Source organism: Galeopterus variegatus, unplaced genomic scaffold, assembly GCF_000696425.1.
Source record: "Galeopterus variegatus unplaced genomic scaffold, G_variegatus-3.0.2 Scaffold5652, whole genome shotgun sequence".
NCBI lineage: Eukaryota > Metazoa > Chordata > Mammalia > Dermoptera > Cynocephalidae > Galeopterus > Galeopterus variegatus.
In genome coordinates, this window is record NW_007731763.1 from 99586 (window position 1) to 120376 (window position 20791).

The 20791-nt window shown below is 35.0% G+C and overlaps 1 protein-coding gene across 1 annotated transcript; it reads left to right on the plus strand.

Annotated features, from left to right (window-relative positions):
- Positions 1-630: 630 nt before the first annotated feature.
- On the plus strand, positions 631-20392 carry STRAP (serine/threonine kinase receptor associated protein). Its single transcript, XM_008589779.1, has 10 exons — positions 631-1101; positions 1828-1963; positions 8832-8913; positions 9514-9586; positions 12148-12244; positions 12910-13047; positions 15056-15192; positions 17556-17705; positions 18420-18485; positions 19818-20392. Exons 1-10 carry the CDS (start codon positions 990-992, stop codon positions 19877-19879), a joined length of 1053 nt encoding a protein of 350 aa, XP_008588001.1. The 5' UTR covers positions 631-989; the 3' UTR covers positions 19880-20392.
- The last annotated feature ends 399 nt before the right edge of the window (positions 20393-20791 follow it).

Sequence of the window (20791 nt, forward strand, 5' to 3'; positions counted from 1 at the left end):
ATTTTTGTCTCTATTTTATAATATACATGTATGTGACTTGCAAATTATTATTCACATATTGAAAGTGCGGGCTCAAACTTTATTGATGAGTCTTAACAACAACAACAAAAAGAACAGACACTAGGCTTCTATTCCTCTAGAGTCCTCCTAAGACCTCCAAGGAAAAAATTTAACTGTATTTCAAGCCACATAACACTCATGTCTACAACACTAGCAACACTCGTACAGGAAAAGACACAGAGGAGCTGCCTACACGTATAGCTACTAGTAGGAAATTTTTTTTTAAATTGTTAGACGATGTTTGCAGGTTTGGGCCGCCACTGTGGACGACTCCAGTTTCTGCACAGTCCGAACCAGTGGACTGCTCCGCGCAGTCAACAGCAGCCGCCGGGTCCAAGGGCTTACAGCTTTCGTACACCGAGAACCCCGCCCCAGGACAGCAAGGCATTTCCGGCCGATCAGAGCTCGGCGCCAGAGACTCGGCCTCAGAGGCTAGGGCGCCTCCAGACCCCATTCGCAGCCCGCGTGGAGCGGCCGTCAAGTGCCCAATAGGCGCTTAACTCGCGCCTGCGCTTTCCTGTCCCTCGCTCCATTGACCCTTCTGCCAAGCGAACCCGCCTTCAAGCCCGATCGTCACTTCCGGGAAACGCTCAGCGTCATTTGCGTCGTCACTTCCTGCTCATACCGGCGTGTACGGTGTGGGTCGTGGCTGGGCCGGTTCTCCGGTTTTCCCCTTCCCTTACTTTCCTCCCTCCCTCCCTTTCCCTCCCTCGCCGATTGTCGCTCGTCCGTCGCAGACTCCCTGACCCCTCCCTAACCCCCTCCTGACCTCGGTGCCGCCGGATTGGCCTCCTTTTTCTGTCTCCCGGCCTAGCCCCAGTGTCAGGGCGGGGGCCTTGAGGAGCCTGAGGCGCTGCCGCTGCAGCTGAGGAGAGACAAGACGACGACGACCCTGGGCTCACCAGCCCGATCTCTGGTTCGCCGCCGCCATGGCAATGAGGCAAACGCCGCTTACCTGCTCCGGCCACACACGGCCCGTCGTTGATTTGGCCTTCAGTGGCATCACGCCTTATGGATATTTCTTAATCAGCGCTTGCAAAGGTGAGCGAGGCCACCGATCCGGGTCCCCGACGGCCAGACTGGGCCGATGCGGGGCGGGCTGCACTCGTCGGTGCCGGAGGGGTGGCGGGATCTTAACCTTTGAGGTGCGGCCAATGCTGGTCTGGTGAGGACAGGAATAGTGTCAGGATCCGCAGCTGGAGCCGAGAGGCTTCCTTTCTGACGCCTCAGACGAGGCTAAGTATTACCACCAAGGCCTCTCCTCATTTTATTTTTATTGCTATTTGTGAAGAACCTGGACCGCACTTGGATAGACGCTCCGGGCAACAAATACTGTAAATATCTTTCAAGGATTTAGGGAAAGGAGAAATTCGACCAGGCCGAGCAATACCTTACAAAGACGTTTGCTTTTGTTATCTCATTGGATATTCCTTTGTGGTATTAGCCCCATTTTTCAAATGGGGAACAGATTTAGGTTACGCAGTGTGTCCATATGAAGACTCAAGTCTAAATTGTTTTGATGCAGATCGGTATTCTCAGCGGATCACAAATGCTTCCCGGAAAGAATGACCGATTCAGCTCTTCAGTTAATTTATTTCTGGACATTTCTTAGTGACCGCCGTGAGTGGGAATAGTTAGACAACAAAAGTGATTTTCCGCTTCGTTGTTCAACATAATCGTTTTATATTTGACAATTTGTAATTCGTGATTTTTTGATTTTAAGTAATTTAAACTTTTAAATCACATGTCTTCTTAAATGTTTTCTAGATGGTAAACCCATGCTACGCCAGGGAGATACAGGAGACTGGATTGGAACATTTTTGGGTCATAAAGGTGCGGTTTGGGGTGCAACATTGAATAAGGATGCCACAAAAGCAGCTACAGCAGCTGCAGATTTCACTGCGTAAGTGTAGCCAAAATGGCTAACTTTGGTTTTCTCTGTGGATTGTGTCCCCAGATAATCAAAAACTTCTACCTTAGTTGTTAATAAAATTCTGACTCAGTGCCTACCATATAGAACATGTGATGTTTGATCTCACCAAGATTCCGTCCTGGTCCTATGTGCTTCTCTTTATACCTTGATTGTGACCTGGGAATCTGCATTATTAACAAGCACTCCAGATAATGTTGGTGATCTTTACACATACTTCTCTGTAAGTGCTCCTATGGCCCTAGATTTTTATTTCACTCTCATTTTTTGTTAACTGGCTTTAGTTATGTTTAAAACTCATTGTGTCCTAAACTCAACTACTGTTTAAGTTTTTAAGGTTGAAATCTAAGTTGTTCTTGATTTTTCCTTACTTCTGGATTATCATCATCTTTTTTGATTCTACCAGCAGAATGTCTTCTTACTACATTGTTTCTCCATGTATCTACCACTGCCTTAGTTCAAAGTCATTTTTAACTCCTTACCACTAGTCTCTTTCCAAATTCCTGCCAATTGTTTTTCTAAAAACAAGTTTCATCATGTCACTTCTGTGCCTCATGATCTTATCTTCCTGTCTATACTTTTCCATTTTAGTGGTTCATGACATTAGGGCTTTCAAAATATTAAAATGCATGTGTCCTAGTAATTCTAATTTTTTTGATAGTTCATTTTCTTTTATCATTGAATAATATTCAGTTGCTTGAATATTATTGTATTAGTGTATCTTGAATTAGTGTATCTCTTTACATTTTGAAGGACATCTTGGTTGCTTCCAGGCTTATTGAATTGGTATAGGGATGGAGTACCCACCGTGAATTTTTTTTTCTTTCCATAAGTACATCTAGGTGATTTTGAAGTACAGTTTTAGAACAACTTGCCTAAAGGATAAATTTCAGTTGTTGGCATCTTACAATTTGGCCTCAACCAGTTCATCAGTATCATTTTCTGGCATTGCACGCCATAACCCTACAGTCTAGATATACTAAACTTATTGTTGCCAAGGGGCACCTTACCTGTTCTGACTTTTGGGTTTTGCATGTGTTATTAAACTGACTTGCAGTGACCCTCTTTGTCCTTTTCAGCATGTATCATATTTTTATAAATCTTGGTATCTCCAGTTTCTACCTGTGTTTGTGACTTAGACACATCAATGCTTAATGAAGACAATGTCAAGAGCTATTGTACATACATAAACTTTTTTTAGACTTAAAAGCTTGGAAAGTAAAAGTGGTCTTGTTGATTTTTTTTTTCTTTCTTCACTAAACACAGTTTCATACTAAGGAGCGTTTGTAAATGTGTTGCCCCTTGGTTTTAAGTAAATTAAACATGCCAAGTTTAGTATGAAAAAAAATAAAGGCAGATTGATTGTGGTGGTGGATACATGACTTATGCACTTGTTGAAACTCATAGACTTGTATACCACAGACTGAATTTTACTGTGTAAATTTAAAAATAAATTAAAAAATTTAAAATAGTATGCTTACATGGGGTTAAATTGGAAAAGATGAGAAAAGATCAGTAATAAAGGTTATAAATGCCAGTCTGAACTTTTTTCTGTGCTCCCAATGAATAGATTGCTGTTGCGTCATTATGCATTACCGTTGTAAAGCTTTGTGCTTTGCCTTGTGATGGTGTGTAATACTAATAAAATAAATGACTTGGTTTTATGTCTTTGCATATCATTAGTTTTCAGGCCAAAAGTTGCTTAAGAAGTCAGCATGCATGCTAATTTATAATGAGACAAAGCACTCCTTTGATGGTTAATTGAAAGTAAAAGCCATTTTCAGATATGGAAGATTTATTAAGGAGTGTTAGAAAGTTAAAATGAAGGTGTCCGTTCCCTCTTGTGCCCATACCATATCCTGTGTTAAAACTTTTGAACTTTTACAGTACTTATTTTTTTATGTGGCATTGCTTCTTAAGGTCAGGGGCCATGTCTTACATTTTTTTAATCCCTGGTTTATTCAGTACCTTATGTTTGTCAAATAAATAACTTGAGGAAATTTTCTAGAAGTAGAAGGATAAAGGATGAGTGAATTATAGATCTTGATTTTGCTTCTGGAGTATTTGTGTCTGTGATTGCCATGAGTTTAGCTTTTTTTTTCTTCAGCTCTTCCAAAGTTTGTTTTCTACTTAGTTCGGTGAGAATATTGTCATTGTAATGAATGTTACTGATTTTATAATGAATGTGGAAAATTGGAATTAACATACACAACTCTAGATTTCAGATATTTGGCAAGCAGATGTTAAAAATTCCATTATGGTAATTAGGTCCTAGTCTAGTGTTGATAAGTTAATAGTTAATAAAATGATTTTTTTTTTTTTTTTTTTTTTAAAGATGACAGGTAAGGGGATCTTAACCCTTGACTTGGTGTTGTCAGCACCACGCTCAGCCAGTGAGCGAACCGGCCATCCCTATATGGGATCCGAACCCGGGGCCTTGGTGTTATCAGCACCGCACTCTACCGAGTGAGCCACGGGCCGGCCCTAAAATGATATTTTAAATTAAATTAACTTAAAAATGTAACAAGAATTTTAGGCATTGCAGACATTGGCATTAAAAGAGACAGGCTTTTGGATTGCAGTATTGGAAAGATATGTTTTTGTTGACCTCCATTCTATTGTTATCTTGCCCAATTACATAAACAATGCTTTATCACCTCCTGCTTGATGGTCTTATAATGATTCTTAAGAGAACTGTGCAAAAGCTTGTTAGGGAAGGTGCCTGTCTCCTTGTAAAATCATTACACTGTTGTTGTGCATTACGCTAAATTGTATTTGCAGCTCTCAGGAAAAGAAATGAAGAGCAATAGCTAAAGGTGCCTGTCTCCTTGTAAAATCATTACACTGTTGTGCATTACGCTAAATTGTATTTGCAGCTCTCAGGAAAAGAAATGAAGAGCAATAGCTAGAAATTACTATTCATGTGACAATTACTTTGAAATGAAGAGAGAAAAAGGTATGAAAAAAATATGGCACTTTCAGTAGTTAACAGAGTTTTGAAGAGTAGTCTAGATTTTATCTTGCTGCTAGAAGAACAGTTACCTTTGTTCATTTACAGAGCATTGCTAACTAAACAAAATCACACGTTTAAGGACATGCTTGTGGATAGTTATTCAGTGTTGTTTGTGTGCTTTCTTAACATTTCATGTTTACAGGGGGTATTAGGAGCACGAACGCTGGAGACAGATGGCCAGTATTTGAATCCTGGTTCCATCTAATGTCTCTGTGACCTCAGGCAATTTATTTAATCTCTCTTTTTCTCAATTTTGTCATCTGTAAAAATGAAAATAGTAAAAGTATCTATCTCATAAGTTGGTTGTGAATATTGAATAAGTTAGTATGTTTCAAATACTTAGAACATTGCCTAAAATCTATTCAGAACTATGTAAGTGTTAGATATGTGGGGTAACAATGATAGCCACCACCATCACCACATTACCATCCCCACTAGACCAAAATCATATATTATGCATGTTATTTTAAAATTTCTATGGCTAAAGCCATGAAACCATATAGTTTCATGCAAGAAACTTTGAGTACATTTAAATGTCATGAAGATTTTTGTTAATTTTTTCCTCAATTGAGGCTTTAGGAGCTGTGGTAGAGGTGAAAAGGTGTAATAAGTCTTGGCAGTAGGTAGGCCTGAGTGAATTCATGTGCTGGCTATATTGTGTATTTCCAGTTTGATCATAGGATGTTTCTTATAGTTGTAAAATGGGATTAAGACCCACAAAGTTATTGGGAGATGCAGAGAGATCTTTCTCCACTGTATCCTTGGAGTGTAGTGTAAGATGTAGCATAGTGTAGATAGGATGTAGAGTCTGTCACATAGTATGTGTTCAGTAAATGGTAGCTAGACTTATCCCCTCATTTCTTCTATGTTGTCTGAGTATGTGTGTTTATGGGTTTATATTCTCCCCTTTTAATGACTTGTATGAGGCTTGCTATGATGGAACTTGATCCAGCTAATGAGTAGCTCTCTCCAACTTAAATGATTCTTCATATTTTGTATAAATCATTTTTAGGAAAATCTCTTTTTTCCCCATTTTTATGTTTCTTAGAAAACTCATTTTGACTTGATCATCTAGAGGTGAATTTTGTATCTGTTGTGGAGAAATTATATTCAGCAGAACTGGTCTGTGGGTCAGTTTAGAATGTTATCTTGAAGTAATTTGGATAGTTGAGTCTGGTGATGAGTACTTTGTTCCTGCAATACTATCCTCTTTGTATCTTTCCATTCCTAAAGCCAGTGTTAGCATTACTTTATGTATTAATACATTTTCTGTTCCTTATAACAGAATACTTGAAACTGGGTAACTCATAAAGAAATTAAATATATTTCTTACAGTTTTGGAGGCTGGGAAGTCCAAGGTCCAGGGAACACATCTGGTGAGGGCCTTCTTGGTGGGAACTCTCAACAGAGTCCCGTGGCTACGTAGGGTATCACAGGGCTGGGCAAAAGCACTGCCAACTTGCTCACTGGCTCTCCTTATAAAGCTCCTAGTGTCACTCCCATGATAACCATTCATCCCTTAACCCATTAATCCATAAATAGATTAATCCATTCATGAGTGCCTAGCCATCGTGGTTCAGTCACCTCTTAAAGGACCCACCTTTCAAATACAATATTGGGAATTAAGCTCTAACATGAGCTTGGGGGGCATTCAAACCTTAGCACTTCTCGTGGTTTTCTCTGTACTTTCACTTTCCTCCCATCAGAATCATCTGGGGAGAGTGCCAAAGTAGAAAAGATTCCTCTGTTGTGCTTCAGAGCGCTTAAGGAGATCTGGGGTTGGGCCCAGTAATCTATAGGTAATCAAATGGTATGATCACTTTTTCTTTCTTGTAAAAGTCTCAAAAGAGAGTTACTGGTAAGTCCATTCTCAGGATATGGTTAATTATTGGAGATGAGGATAGATAGAAGGTTTAATGAAAAGATAGCATTTGAAATTAGCCCTGAGGATGAGTAGAACTTTAGCTGAGAATATAAAATACAGATTTAAGAGAGCAACGTGAACAAGGACATAGAAGCCTGGAGGAAAATACATGGCTTGTGTGAGGAATGTCTTATAACCAACCTGGTGTGGCTAGATTCAGAGAAATAATCCAAAATAAGGCCAGGGAAGTAGATTGGGGCCAGAGAATTGAATCGGAATGGGAGAGACTGGAGCAGGTTTCCTGTGCAAAGAAAAATGAATATTTGGGAGTTTTAGTTGCAATACTACTCATAGTTGACATTATTTCTCTCAGAACATATTTATTCATCCACTCATATGACCCATTATGTAATATGCAAGGTTTGCTATTGTATCATCACTATTCCTGTTAGATGATCTTTTATGTTTCTTAACCATTATACATGCTATTAATGCTTGTCTAGAATAGCTTTCCCTTGTTTTTCTCCTGATTTATTTCTGCTTGCTCTTTAAAGATCACTAGCTTTGTTGCTAAGATTTTCTGGACTTTTCTGGCATAATTAGTAATGTGTTTTTTTCTGAGTTTTTATAGCTCTATGCAAGTATACTTGTCTTTTAAATTATATTTGTTAAATGTGCTGTTTAACGGATGTCTTCTCAGCTAAAGCTCTACGAAGGCAGGGACTTTCTGTGGAATTACATTTTCTCCCTTTTGTGTCCTAGCACTGTCTCGAATGACAGTATATCTTTGGTATATTTATCATGTGTTTATTGAGTAAGCTAAAGAAAAGATAGCCTTGCTTTTCACTGTTTTTGTTTTTTTCTCTACTGTTCTATTGACCGCTGTGTTCCTAAAAGTAAATGTCAATTACATTTAAATGGAAATCTGTAGAGCATAGCTTCTTCACTTGTTAATAGTTTTTCCCTGTGTGCAAAGTTTTCTTGTTTATTTTTCACTGACCTCTTCTGATCTAAAATTACTGTGTTCCTAAAAGTAAATGTCAATTACATTTAAATGGAAATCTGTAGAGCATAGCTTCTTCACTTGTTAACAGTTTTTTCCCTGTGTGCAAAGTTTTCTTGTTTATTTTTCACTGACCTCTTCTGATCTAAAATTATTTTCTTCTTCTTCTTAAGTTTTTTTTATTTGAGGATCCCTTTAGAGTACCCCCTTGACATATACACATACACGTATATACACACAATCACTGACATATTTTTGGGTGGGGTTGGTCGAGGAAAACAAATGTAACGTAGAGATTAAAGTTCTTAATGTTAGCATTGTAATCAAAAGCTGATACTTTGGGGGAAATTAATTGAACTGGGATTTGAAAATTTGTCAACTTTGAGGGAGAATATTTTCTCCACCATCTTTTTTTTAAAAAAAAAAAAAAAAAAACAAGTGAGCCTACCTTTGAATCTCCATTATCTTGATTTAAAATTTTACAGAATCTGTATCAAAGCCTTTTATTGTCCTGTACATTTCTTAAGGATTTCTTGTTTTTCATTTAGCATGTGAATAGAGGATAGAGGAAAAAATGGCATGGTGAAATGAAAAATTGGTTAAAATGTTTTGCAGGCTTGCTAAAAGTATATTAATTAAGGCTATGGGCTAAAAGTAAATAGGCTGGGTTGATTCATGAATCTTACTTACTTAAATTCTTCATATCTTTTCCACCTTCAATAAATGTTATATTGGTTACAAGGCTTTTATGGAGAAATTTATTTTCCCTTAGACTCATTTAGGTATTTTATCAAATGAAGTCTAACAGTGGGCAATGTTAGAGATAAAGGAGATTTATATAAGCATTTATATAACATTTCACATATCTAACTTTTTTGGTAATCATCAAAAGTACCTTTATATTTATCTTTTTAATATATTGAGTAATATTTATCCTTTCAATTTTATTTTTTTATTTTAGCAAAGTGTGGGATGCTGTCTCAGGAGATGAATTGATGACTCTGGCTCATAAACACATTGTCAAAACTGTGGATTTCACGCAGGTATCAGAAAATGGAATTTATTTTAGGGAGTTAAATTGCTGTTATCATATGGTATGATAATAGTTTTAAATATTATTGGATTGTATATTTGGTTTATATTTTTTGTGGACTATTTGGTATATATTGGTTTATATTGGATTTGATTGTATGTTAAGCCATAGAACTTGTTTTTTCTTGGTTGATCTTAAGAGGCTGTGAAGACAACCTGAAACTCTTGTATCAGTCCTCCAACAATAGCTACAAATATCTAAAAAGCCCAAATAACCTTTCCTAACTATTTTCAGAAGGGGGAAGATAAATTTGAGATAATCAAAAAAGTGCTACTCAGAAAGGGAGGGGAGCAGGATTGGGGCAGAATGAGAGAATTCATGTGGTGAGTGGTTAGTGCTGTAGTGTAAATAATACATTTGAACTGGGAAGCGTAAAGGAATTGGCATTTTTGAGAAGGGCAGCTGTTCTGCAGCATCTTCTAAGAAGTAGTTGGTTTTTTGTGATGTCTGTGAGCTGCATTTGGATTTTATTTGGTGTTGAAGAAGTTTCAAAAAGAAATATCTATTGAAATGAATAGTCTATTAATATTTTACTTGTTTGTGTTTTCAGGATAGTAATTATTTGTTAACTGGGGGACAGGATAAACTGTTACGCATATATGACTTGAACAAACCTGAAGCAGGTAAGGGTAATTTATGCATCAGTTTGTGTTTTTATTTTCTTTTTATTTAAATAACTTTGATTAAAGGAATTTGGTTAGTACTCAAATTTGGAAAATAAAGATAATCATAAAGAAGAAAATTAAAGCATGATCTAACATCTAGTATCAAGCACTGTTAATATCTTTAGGTGTTGGTTCATATCCTTCTAGTCTTTTTTTCTGTTCAAATATCCACTTTAATATTGGTTTATTTACTACATTACTCTTGTATAGCCTTCTTACAGTTAAAAAATTTGTCATGGTAAATTTTTATCATGATATTAAATTTTAAAAAGGTATGTAATACCCCCAGCCCTGTATATTTGACTGGCTTAAAAAAAAAGTGTAGAACAGTGTAATTACCTTTTGGTAAGAAAGAGTGGTTATCTGTAGAAGGTGAGGATGGTGAGAATTCTCGGTGTATATATATATTATTCAGATTTTTGAGTCATGTGAATGTATTAGGTATTCAAAAGAATTTTTTAAAACCTGCAATGACAATTTTTTCATGTCACTAAAGATTCTATGAACTGTTTTTAATAACTACATGTTGCTTCATCCTATGGATATTTCGTAAGTGAGTTAACCAGTTTCCTATTATGGCCTGTTCGGGCTGTTTAACAAATGTTAAATATTAAAAACAATATTATGCTAAACATCTTTATAGTTGGAAGTATTTTCACAGCGGTTTCCTTAGGATAACCATACAAAAGTAGAATTGTTGGGACAAAGAGGAATAGAATTGTTGGAAGCCATTGATAGTAAATATTTTCAAAGTGCTTTACAGCAAAATATAAATATGTGTCTGTAGCTAAAACACTGATAACTAACTTTATTTTTGCCAATTTAATAAAAAAAAATGCTTCTGTTGTATTAATGTGAACTTTAAAAAGTTATTCATGAGATTAAAATGCTGTTGAGTACCATTTTAATGTATTTCCTCTTTTATGAACTAATTTCCTGTTCATGCCCATTGCCTGATTTATATGTTGTGTTGTTCATCTTTTTCTCACTGGTTCATAAAGGTTCTTTATTGCATTCTATTTGTCATTTGCTTTTAAACTTTGTTAATAAGGTCTTGTGGTACATACATTTTAAAAATTTTGGTGGTAAAATCTATCATTTCCTTTTTGAATTCTGTCATTGTACAGTAGTAGTAGATATCTTCTCTCCCCAAGTCCAGCTATTCACCTCTATTTTGTAGTATTTTAATGATTTCCTAGCCATATACGTATTTAAACAGCATGAAAAACAGAATTTTGTTTTGTTATATGTTAGTATCATTTACGTTTTGTACGATGGGCATTTATTATCTGTTCATAAATCTATAACATTTAAGAGTAGTAGGAGAGTCAGAACTATGTTGGAAATTAAGCAATTTTTTTCTTGAGATATCTTCTGTTTTAAAAGCATTTCTAAAGTGAGGCAACAAACTCCATTTATAGATTTCTTATTCTCCATTGGTACCTAGGAAATTTTCTCTCCATTCTTCTTGATAAGTTTATGCCAAGACATAGCAAAACACTCTGTCCTCACTTAGCAAACCTGTCCGACACAGCAAGGTAGTTCAGGGCTTGGATGAACATTTTATCTTTCCCAAAGCTACTTTTTGAAAGTTGCTCTTCCACCGTACCAGCAATAGAAATGATAGATATGAACTGAGGCTTTATTGTATGTCAGACATCATGTTAAACACTTCAGATGTATATTTTCATTTGGTCCTCACAGCCAAACTATGAGGTATAGTAACTATTGTTATCCCGTTTTACAGATGAAGAAATGCAGTTTTCAGAAAGTTAAGCAACATGCCCAGAGTTAAAGTAGTGTTGAATGGCATTGCCTCCAGAACCTGCTTTTGCCGAGAGATAACAATGAGGAGTTTTTGAAATCTTTTGAAGGGGTAGTCTCCTACATAGACAGGTCTTCTTTCTTTCTTTTTTTTTTTGGTGCTTTCCTCTCAGTGTAGGAACATTTCTTTTTTTTTTTTTTTTTTGGTGCTTTCCTCTCAGTGTAGGAACATTTCTGGTAATTGCTGCGCTACTGTTTAATTTCCATTTTTTCCTTCCAGCCTTTACTTCCCCCTTTTTTTCCATAGCTACTACACATAGCAGCTTGGGTGAAGCTCTGCAGTAGTACTAGGATTAGCTCAGGCCTTCTTGTTTCTGGGTTCATTTTTTTATTAAATTACACCACATTAGTTATTCTATTTAACTGAGGTAAAGTAATGCTTTTGAATATTGGTTGTGCAGAAAATTAGCCTAGGGAGAGTGAGTTTACATTCACTTTGCTACATATAGCAAGCATTGTAGTTCTTGGGTTCCTAGTCATGAAGATAAATTTTTGTTCCAGTATAGAAAAACTAAATGTATTTTATGTAAATATCAAGTTTTAATTGTGCTGGGCTTTGAAAAGTTGCATTCTAATTTTAAATGTGCTTGGTTTTTTTGGCATTTATTTTTCCCCCACATATTTGAATTTTTCCAATATTGCTCAGTTTAAAAATCAGATATTAACAAATATATTCTAAATTGTTTCATCTTAAGAACCTAAGGAAATCAGTGGTCACACCTCTGGTATTAAAAAGGCTCTATGGTGCAGTGAGGATAAACAGATTCTTTCAGCTGATGATAAAACTGTTCGGTAAGTAATTTTTCTTTAATAATTTAAAGTTTGAAAAATATTTTATCTTAGAGCTTATTTTAAATATTTTTAATAACTTTTGTAGGCAAAATGGTCTGTACATTAAAATTTACGTTACACACAGGTCACATTTATCTGGAGCTATCCATTTACTATTACATACATACAGTGTATTTATAAGAAATTTAGTTAAAACTACTGACACCATTAGAAGCATGTGTTCTTAACCTGGATCTATGGATGGTCTGGCTAAATGGGGTCTGTGAAGCCACTGAAATTCTATACAAAATTTTGTGTGCTGACACCTGATGCACTTTTCTGTAGAAAGAAATATAAGATTCACAAAAACAGTGTTAAGAACCACTATTTAGAGCAATGCTGAAATTGATTAGATTAGGACTTGAGTGTTTAAGCATAGTTTTGCTAAGCTGTTTGGGAAGTATATTTAGGTATTAAAGTTGATTTCACCAACAAGCTACCAAATATTTTGACATTTTATTGAAACCCAGAATTTCTTTATCATCTATATTTGTGACTTGGAGTGAATGTTGTTTCACTACAATTGTGATTATTCTTTCATTTGTTTAATCTGCAGTTGTAATTAGAATTTAAGCTTTTTTCTTATGTGAGTAAATATTACTGTATTTCCTCCTTTCTTTTTGCAGCCTCTGGGATCATGCTACCATGACAGAAGTGAAGTCTCTAAATTTTAATATGTCTGTTAGTAGTATGGAATATATTCCTGAGGGAGAGATCTTGGTTATAACTTATGGACGATCTATTGCTTTTCATAGTGCAGTAAGGTATGTTCAAGAAATACCTTCATTTTCTTTTTTGGGTAACAAAGGATAATTATGGTACTTAAAAATCGGAAGACATGTGAAAGGCATTTAATGCTTTTAAAGGCAAATTTTGACCCATATTATACAGTATGGAGGGAAATGTTTCCATATCCATTATTGTGTGTTTTATAAGAATCTGGTGTACTTTAATCAGAGGAATTAAACAAATTAAGTTCCAGGTATTTAGGACATTTATTGGTAAAATTCAGCAACTTTTAAATTATATTTTTCTTAAAAGAACCACTGGATTGGTGCTGTAATTAATGTTGGGTTTTTTTGGTGGCTGGCCAGTAAGGGGATCTGAACCCTTAACCTTGTTATGAATGCCATGCTCTAACCAAGTAAGCTAACCAGCCAGCCCTAATTAATGTTTCTTGTTCCCAAGCATGTGCAGACCTAATGATTTTTTTTAATAGTCTTAAGTTTTGTGACTATAAATATAGAAAATGTTCTCGTAAAAAATTTGGAATATATATCACAGTTAAAAAAAATTTACCTACTGTGTTATAGCCATAGATGCCATAGATGCCAGAATGTTAATGGTAGCTAAATTTTCTGCTAGACTTTTTTTCTGTTATACCTAAAAGTGTGTATACTTGTGTTTTTTTTCTTTTGTTACTAGGACCATAATGAATGCAATTTTGATTCTGAAAAAAATATTCCTCGCCATTAAAACTTCTTTGAAAACATTTTTACTAGATACTGCATTATAGGTTGTACTAAATTATGTATCAATTCGTCTGTTTTATCACTGCAGTGAGTGTTATGGTACATCTCTGTTTCCTTACAATAGAATCCTGTAAGTAGAATTACGGTTCAAAGGGTAGGAATGAGTTTGAGTTCTTATGGCACCTAATTGATTTCCATGAAGCTTATACCTCATTACTCTCTGACCAGCAGCCCTTACCTTCTTTCTAAAGGGCCTTTTGCAGAGCTAAGCTTCACTGATGGGAGAAGGAAAGAGAAGGCAGTAAAATTGGAGATGAGCAATTAAGAATGTAAAGGAGTTTATATATACACAGTGAATTGATAATAGCAGAATACTGTTGCATAGAGCCATCAAATTATACAGCCATATTAAGGCTCAGTCCTGGAGTTAGGCAACATGCAGCCTTGCTGTAGACCATTGCCTCAAATCCCATTTTGGTGGCCGAGGTTTAAAACGCTGGCCGATTGAATATTCTAACATTTAAGCCAGAAAGTTGCTATTCAGTGATTCTGTATAAGTTATAACTAACTTTAATTTTCAAGCTTTATAGCATCTTATGATGGGAGTAGGAGGGTGGCATTTAAGAGCTGGAATGCTATAATGTTTTGCATTTGGGGTCTTTTATGATTTTATAGGGTTAAAATGAAAAAGAGCCAGTGTCCAAAGTGTAATTGATTTTCATTCAGTTAAAGCTGTTGTTATGCATTGATTTTTATTGTATAACTGTAGTCTCAAATTTGTTAAGTCTTTTACTGCCTGATAATAAAAACTGAGCTGTCTTAGCAGTTTTATATTTTATAGTATTGAAGGTTAATCTTGTTGCAGAAGCTAAACACTAGTGTAAAAACTTTTTTCTATTAACAAGATAGTGCATGCTTGTTATAGAAAAATCAAACAGTACAGAATGAAATTTTTAAAAAAGAAAAATCTCAGTATATTATCCATACTGTTTTAATGTGCCAGCACACTCATTTCCAGGAAGGCATCCGTTGCACTAAGTGTGGATAATTCCTCTATTGAAATGTCTTTGTATTCCTGAGATGAACTCCACCTGGGCATAATATCCTTCTGAATTTTTTTTCTAACATTATTTAGAGTTTTTTTACATCACTGTTTATGTTTGACTAAATGAATATTTAATTTTCTTTGGGTTTCAGAATTTAGGAACTATTTAAGCATAAAAAATTATTTTCTTGTACAAGTATTATTTATATAATATTCAAAATTTGTAAATATTTATTATTTAAATGTTTTTTCCAGTTTGGACCCAATTAAATCCTTTGAAGCTCCTGCAACCATCAATTCTGCATCTCTTCATCCTGAGAAAGAGTTTCTTGTTGCAGGTGGTGAAGATTTTAAACTTTATAAGTATGATTATAATAGTGGAGAAGAATTAGGTGAGTTGTCCTCTTCTTCCCTTAAAGTGATGTAGTTACCTTTATCAAATGTTGCATTCTGGTAATTAACTCCTCATTTATGTACGTAACACAATGAAAGCAAATTTTTCAGCTAACTGAAGCTTGGTGTGTACAAGTGAAAAAGTAAAGTTTTACTCATTTTGGATAGAAATTTTTGTAGACCCATAAACAAAGTATGCTTAACTCAGTTTTACCTTTTCCTTTTAACTGAAGTTCATCCTTATGCCGATGATCTGTACTATAGTGCAGATTTTCAGGCTTTATTTGGGGAGAGAGAGGTGCCATCTTATGCCAAAGTCATGTATTAAACAGATGCAAGGAGATTTGTTCTTTCTCTGATATGGGTGTGTAACCCCACCTACCTGGTCCCCCTTACTTTTTTCCAATTTGGAATCCCTAAGACTTTATAGAGAACAGTGTGGGGGGAAAAACACTGTAGCATATTATAAGGATACCTTTAGGAGTCTGAATTGGAGAGTTATTTTTTTTATTTGTTTTTATTTTATTCTTTTTTGAAGTCTGAGTTTTGTGTCCATTTTTATGATAATAGTCCTTAATAAAGGAAAAGGGAAAGGCATGTGGGATTAATTTGAGGTTAATGCATATTCTAACTTTATATTTATCTGATGGACCAGATATTTCATGTAGCTAAGTTTGGTTCTTGGTATGTACTTTTAGGCTTCACAAATAATTTTTGCTTTTAGTTCAAAAATGCATTTAGGATTTTTTGTTGTTGTTGTTGTTGTTTGTTTTTAATTTCAGTAATATATTTTACATATTTACAAAGGGTCTTCCAAAAGTTTATGGAAAGATTAGTACTTTCGTTTTTTTTTTTCCTCCAACAAATACATGTTTATTGAATGGATGGATGAAGAGCCAACAGGTTGCTTTTTTTTTTTTTCCCTTAGTTTACTCATGATAATTGTATATTTTTATGGAGTATAATATATTTGGGTATTGGGCCAGCCCGGTGGCGCACTCGGTAGTTCGGATCCCATATAGAGACTGGTCCGCTCACTGGTTGAGCGGGTTGCGATCCCGTTACCGGTCACGAAAAAAGACAAAAAGGGGAAAAAAAATATATATATATATATATATTTGGGTACATTTATAGTGTGCAATGATCATGTCAGGGTATTTAGCATATTCATCACCTCACACATCTTTTACCTCTTTGTATTTAGTTTTTATAATTTTTTTCTGTTTGTAAGCAACTTTTTGTCTGTTTCTAGCTGTTTGCTTTACCACCCAAAGAACTAAGCTTGCTAGAATTATACACAAAGAACAAAACACAATTTTATCTTTTGTATCTTGGAGAAAACTGATGTATTTGGGTTACACAAATGGAGCCTTGCTGAATGGACCATGTAGAATCTATTTTAATTGTTTATGGTTCACCCTTTATTACTAGAACGTAAGTGACCTTTAAATAAGAGATTTTTTCCCCATTGTTTTTACTTAGTGCCAATTTTCAAAGTTTTACAATGTTTCAGACACATGTTTTGTTCTTTTTCAAGATAAGAGAACGGAATTATTTGCCTGAGATCTGAGGTCACAAGTTAGTGAATGCTGGACCTTGGACCAAGCCATTCTCATTTGAAAACCTCATGTTCTTTCTACTCTCATACCTTTTCTATTCCTTGGTTGGACAGAGGTGGGGAACAGAACAGGAACGTTCTAGTAAAGAGCTTTGAGAACTAAAAAGGTGATGAGGCATTAGAAAGTAAATGTGAAAGATTCATAAAGGTACAATTTAAACAGATCATTGCTCCTAATCTGTACATTTTCTTACTTGATTTCATAGATTAACTATTTAAGGATCACTGTTGATCCAGTAACTCAACTTTATGTGTGACAGAATAGTTAGTGGACTAGATAGCCTGGTAGGAAATTGAGGCAAAATGTACGAAAGAGCTCCATCTGGTGGCTCTCAATAGTTATAATAAGAATTGGTTCTCTAGTAAATAGGCAGTGAGTTTAAGGTATAGAAATTGGGATTGAACTGACAGACTTTAGATCTAGTTTCTATGGAATATATGGGGTTTTCATTTTCCCTCTAATTCCATTCTTAATGGGACATGAAGCCCCATTTTCTTTTTTTAGGGAGACAATTTGAAATTATAATGTGTGCTAGATTTGGAAAAGGATATCTTATGGAGAAATGGTAGACGTGATGTACCACTTAGTGATGAGAATTAATTTATTTTAATTAAGTACAGTTCTTCGTATTTGCCCTATGAATTTTGCATCTCCCAAGTAATATAGATAGTATTTTCTTTAGTTTCAATACTTAACCTAATAGTTAAGAATTAAATTATCTAATAGCCCTCATTCTTTTTCAGAATCCTACAAAGGACACTTTGGTCCTATTCACTGTGTGAGATTTAGTCCTGATGGAGAACTCTATGCTAGTGGTTCTGAAGATGGAACATTGAGACTCTGGCAAACTGTGGTAGGAAAAACATATGGCCTTTGGAAATGTGTGCTTCCTGGTAAGGATTTTTATTGAGTTATCAAATTCAAATGTATGGTTTTGTGTCATTTTTCTTCCATCCTCTTTCAGTGTTTCTGTCTCCTGTAGATTTTAAATTATTTAATATGTTTTAAGCAAAGAGAAGCCAATATTTATATGTTGGCCACTATGTTCGTTTGTTTAAATTTTTTTGTTGTATAATCTGTTCTGTTCCTAAATTTTTATACTAGCTCATTTGGTGAATGAAATGGACCCAATGCAAAATTTGCTATAGGGCAGTATAAGGAATTTACAAGTAAATATATCTAATCTTTGAGTAGTAGTATTCTGTGATTTTTACCAATAAGGTAGACATGTTTTTAATAAAAAAATACCTAGTAATTGATCTCAAAGTAGTTGTGGTATGAATCTAAAAGTAATTTTTAATTTTTGTGTGTGTGTGTGTTTGTTGTTTTTTGGTGCCTTGGCCAGTTCAGGGATCTGAGCCCGTGACCTTGGTGTTACAAGGTGGCACTCTAACCAACTGAGCTAACTGGCCACCCTCTAGAAGTAATTTGTGAAGAAAGATTTACTACTTTAGAATAGCAATTGTTAAAAAAAGAGTTGTTCCTATTATGTTTTGTAGCTCATTGCTTGGTATAATTATGTCTTACTCTTCTTCCTTATTAAATACTAGAAATTACTTGTAGTGTTGTAATTCACATAATCAGTCATCTTGCTTTTCTTTTCATAGAAGAAGATAGTGGTGAGCTGGCAAAGCCAAAGATTGGTTTTCCAGAGACAACAGAAGAGGAGCTAGGTAAATACTAAATAATTGACTTTGTAAGAGTTCTGGGGGATTTAAAATTGAAATGTTAAGTTTTACTCATTGGCAAAAGAAATTTATTACATGTAAATATATTTAGATAATGGAAAGTTTAAACATTTATATATATAGATAAACTAAATGTTTACCTACTGTGCAATAGTAGGTGCTATGATGTAGTGTGGACATGACTGATGTGTTTACTCTTACATAACTTAGAGTGCAACTTGGAGACAGATGCTAAAACAAATAAACAAATTATTACAATCATAAGGGGAATTAGGGAAAGCTTCCTGGAGAAGTGACAATTAAATTGGGGCCTGAGGATGAGCAAGAGTGACTTAGGTGAGATTGTGAGATGGGGTGTTGTGGAGACAGGATGGAAGAGATCACAGCAGAAAAAAAAGATATTAACTAAGGCTCAGAAGCAAAAAGGAACACAGCATATGAGGAACTAGAAGAACTTTGCTATGCCTCCAGGTTAAAGAGCAAGGGCAGTGTGAGGCTGGAGAAGCTAGATCATTTAGGGGCATCATTTCCTGTATTAGGACTTGAAGAGTTATATTTAGAGCAACGAGAAACTTTGAATTTTAAGCAGAGGAATAGTAATAAATTTAGATTTAAGTTTTTAATGATTGTAGTTTGTACAAAGAATTGGACTGGGGACAAGAGGTGAGGACAGACCAGTTAGGGGACATTGAATCTAGATGATCTTGTCATGTGGTTTTGAATAAGGAAATGTCAGTGAGGACAGAAAAAGGTAGATGGAGTTGAGAGTTTTTAGTGGTAAAAAATTAAGACTTGGTAATTTTATTACATTGCTGAATTGGGGTATAATAAGGAAAATTTCAGATTGCTGGCATGAGAAATTTGGTATGATTTTTGGAGACATTGGGAAGGTGTTTACCATTTATCCAATTAGTTTTCCTTAATTTTTTTATTGTTAAACATCTTGCTAAACAATGTCTGGTGGTTAATGTTTTGATATGGATAGTATTAGATACAAGGGGTCTTCAAAAAGTTCATGGATAAATAGATACTACTAATCTTTCCATGAACTTTTTGAAGTACCCTCATACTGGGATTTGAATTACTAAAGGAGAGAGCCAGATCTTTCAAAAAGGCATGACTTTAATACAGGGTTTTTTGGATAGCTAGAGTCATTGAAAATTTAGCCCAGAAGAGTGGACATGTGCAGTTGCCTTCTTTTTCTCCCCTCTCACCACATGCTTTAAAATTTTTTATTCCTTCATTAAACAGAAATGTAGATTTGTTTCTTTCCTTTATTAAATTAACTACTGAGATTTTCTGTTTTTTTAATTGTAGAAGAAATTGCTTCAGAGAATTCAGATTCCATCTATTCTTCAACTCCTGAAGTTAAGGCCTGAGCATCAAGCATATGTGACAGATAGTATACAACTTACGGACTAAAACAACAAGCAGAGAAAAGCATCAGCCTTACAGAGTTACTCTCTGCTTAAGGCAAACGCAGCAGTAAATAATGGGAAATATGAATTAGCTCCAGTGCGGGAACGACTAACTTGGTGTGACCCATGAGTGAAAATTCATGAGCATCAGATGAAGGCAGGTGGAGTTATGCTCTTAGAGTACGACAGCCTGTTGTGTTTTTAATTAATGAGTATGTGCAAGCCAACATCCAATTTCTCTTATTACAGTTAGATTTCATGTAGCTGTTTATGTTATTATGGAGAAGAAAAATATATTGGCCTATTTTTCTGACTTCCCTTAAAGCAGGATGCCTTTTTTTTTTTTTTTTTGCTTTAGTTGTAAAAAAGAGGGAATACATGATAAAGTACTGGTTTGATTTCTCTTTCATTGTACACTGCTTCTGAACATCTAATTGTTTTTAGTTGTCCAAATAAAATGTGTCTAAAACAAAACAATGTTTCTTTCTTTGGGAAATACTGATAGATTTGAGTTTCATAAATAGCCAGAAAGTTTTTCTCCGTCTTAACCGTAGCAGAAGACAATTTGATTAAAGAATCAGCAGTAAACATTTTTTCCAAATTTTGAAATTCAGTTACTTCTACTGAATTTTTGAATTTTCATGTCCTTTACTGGAGTTGCATTTACCACCCCTCCCAGACTGGATAGAAATACTTGAACTTGCCTTTTAAAATGACTTTATATTTAAATGCTGTATGCTAGTTATAAAAAAATATAAAGCAATTAGAATTAAAGATAGTAGAAAAATCACTTAAAATCTCATCTCCCTCCAAAAAACTATTAAAATTGAGAGACGGTTAATGCACATTAGTGAGTCTCTGTCTACGTATATA

Coding starts and splice junctions, on each gene's coding strand:
- STRAP (XM_008589779.1), top strand. CDS start 990: ATGGCAATGAGGCAAACGCCGCTTACCTGCTCCGGCCACACACGGCCC. Junction 15,193..17,555: donor TAATAGTGGAGAAGAATTAG/GTGAGTTGTCCT, acceptor ATTCTTTTTCAG/AATCCTACAAAGGACACTTT. Junction 17,706..18,419: donor TTGGAAATGTGTGCTTCCTG/GTAAGGATTTTT, acceptor TTCTTTTCATAG/AAGAAGATAGTGGTGAGCTG.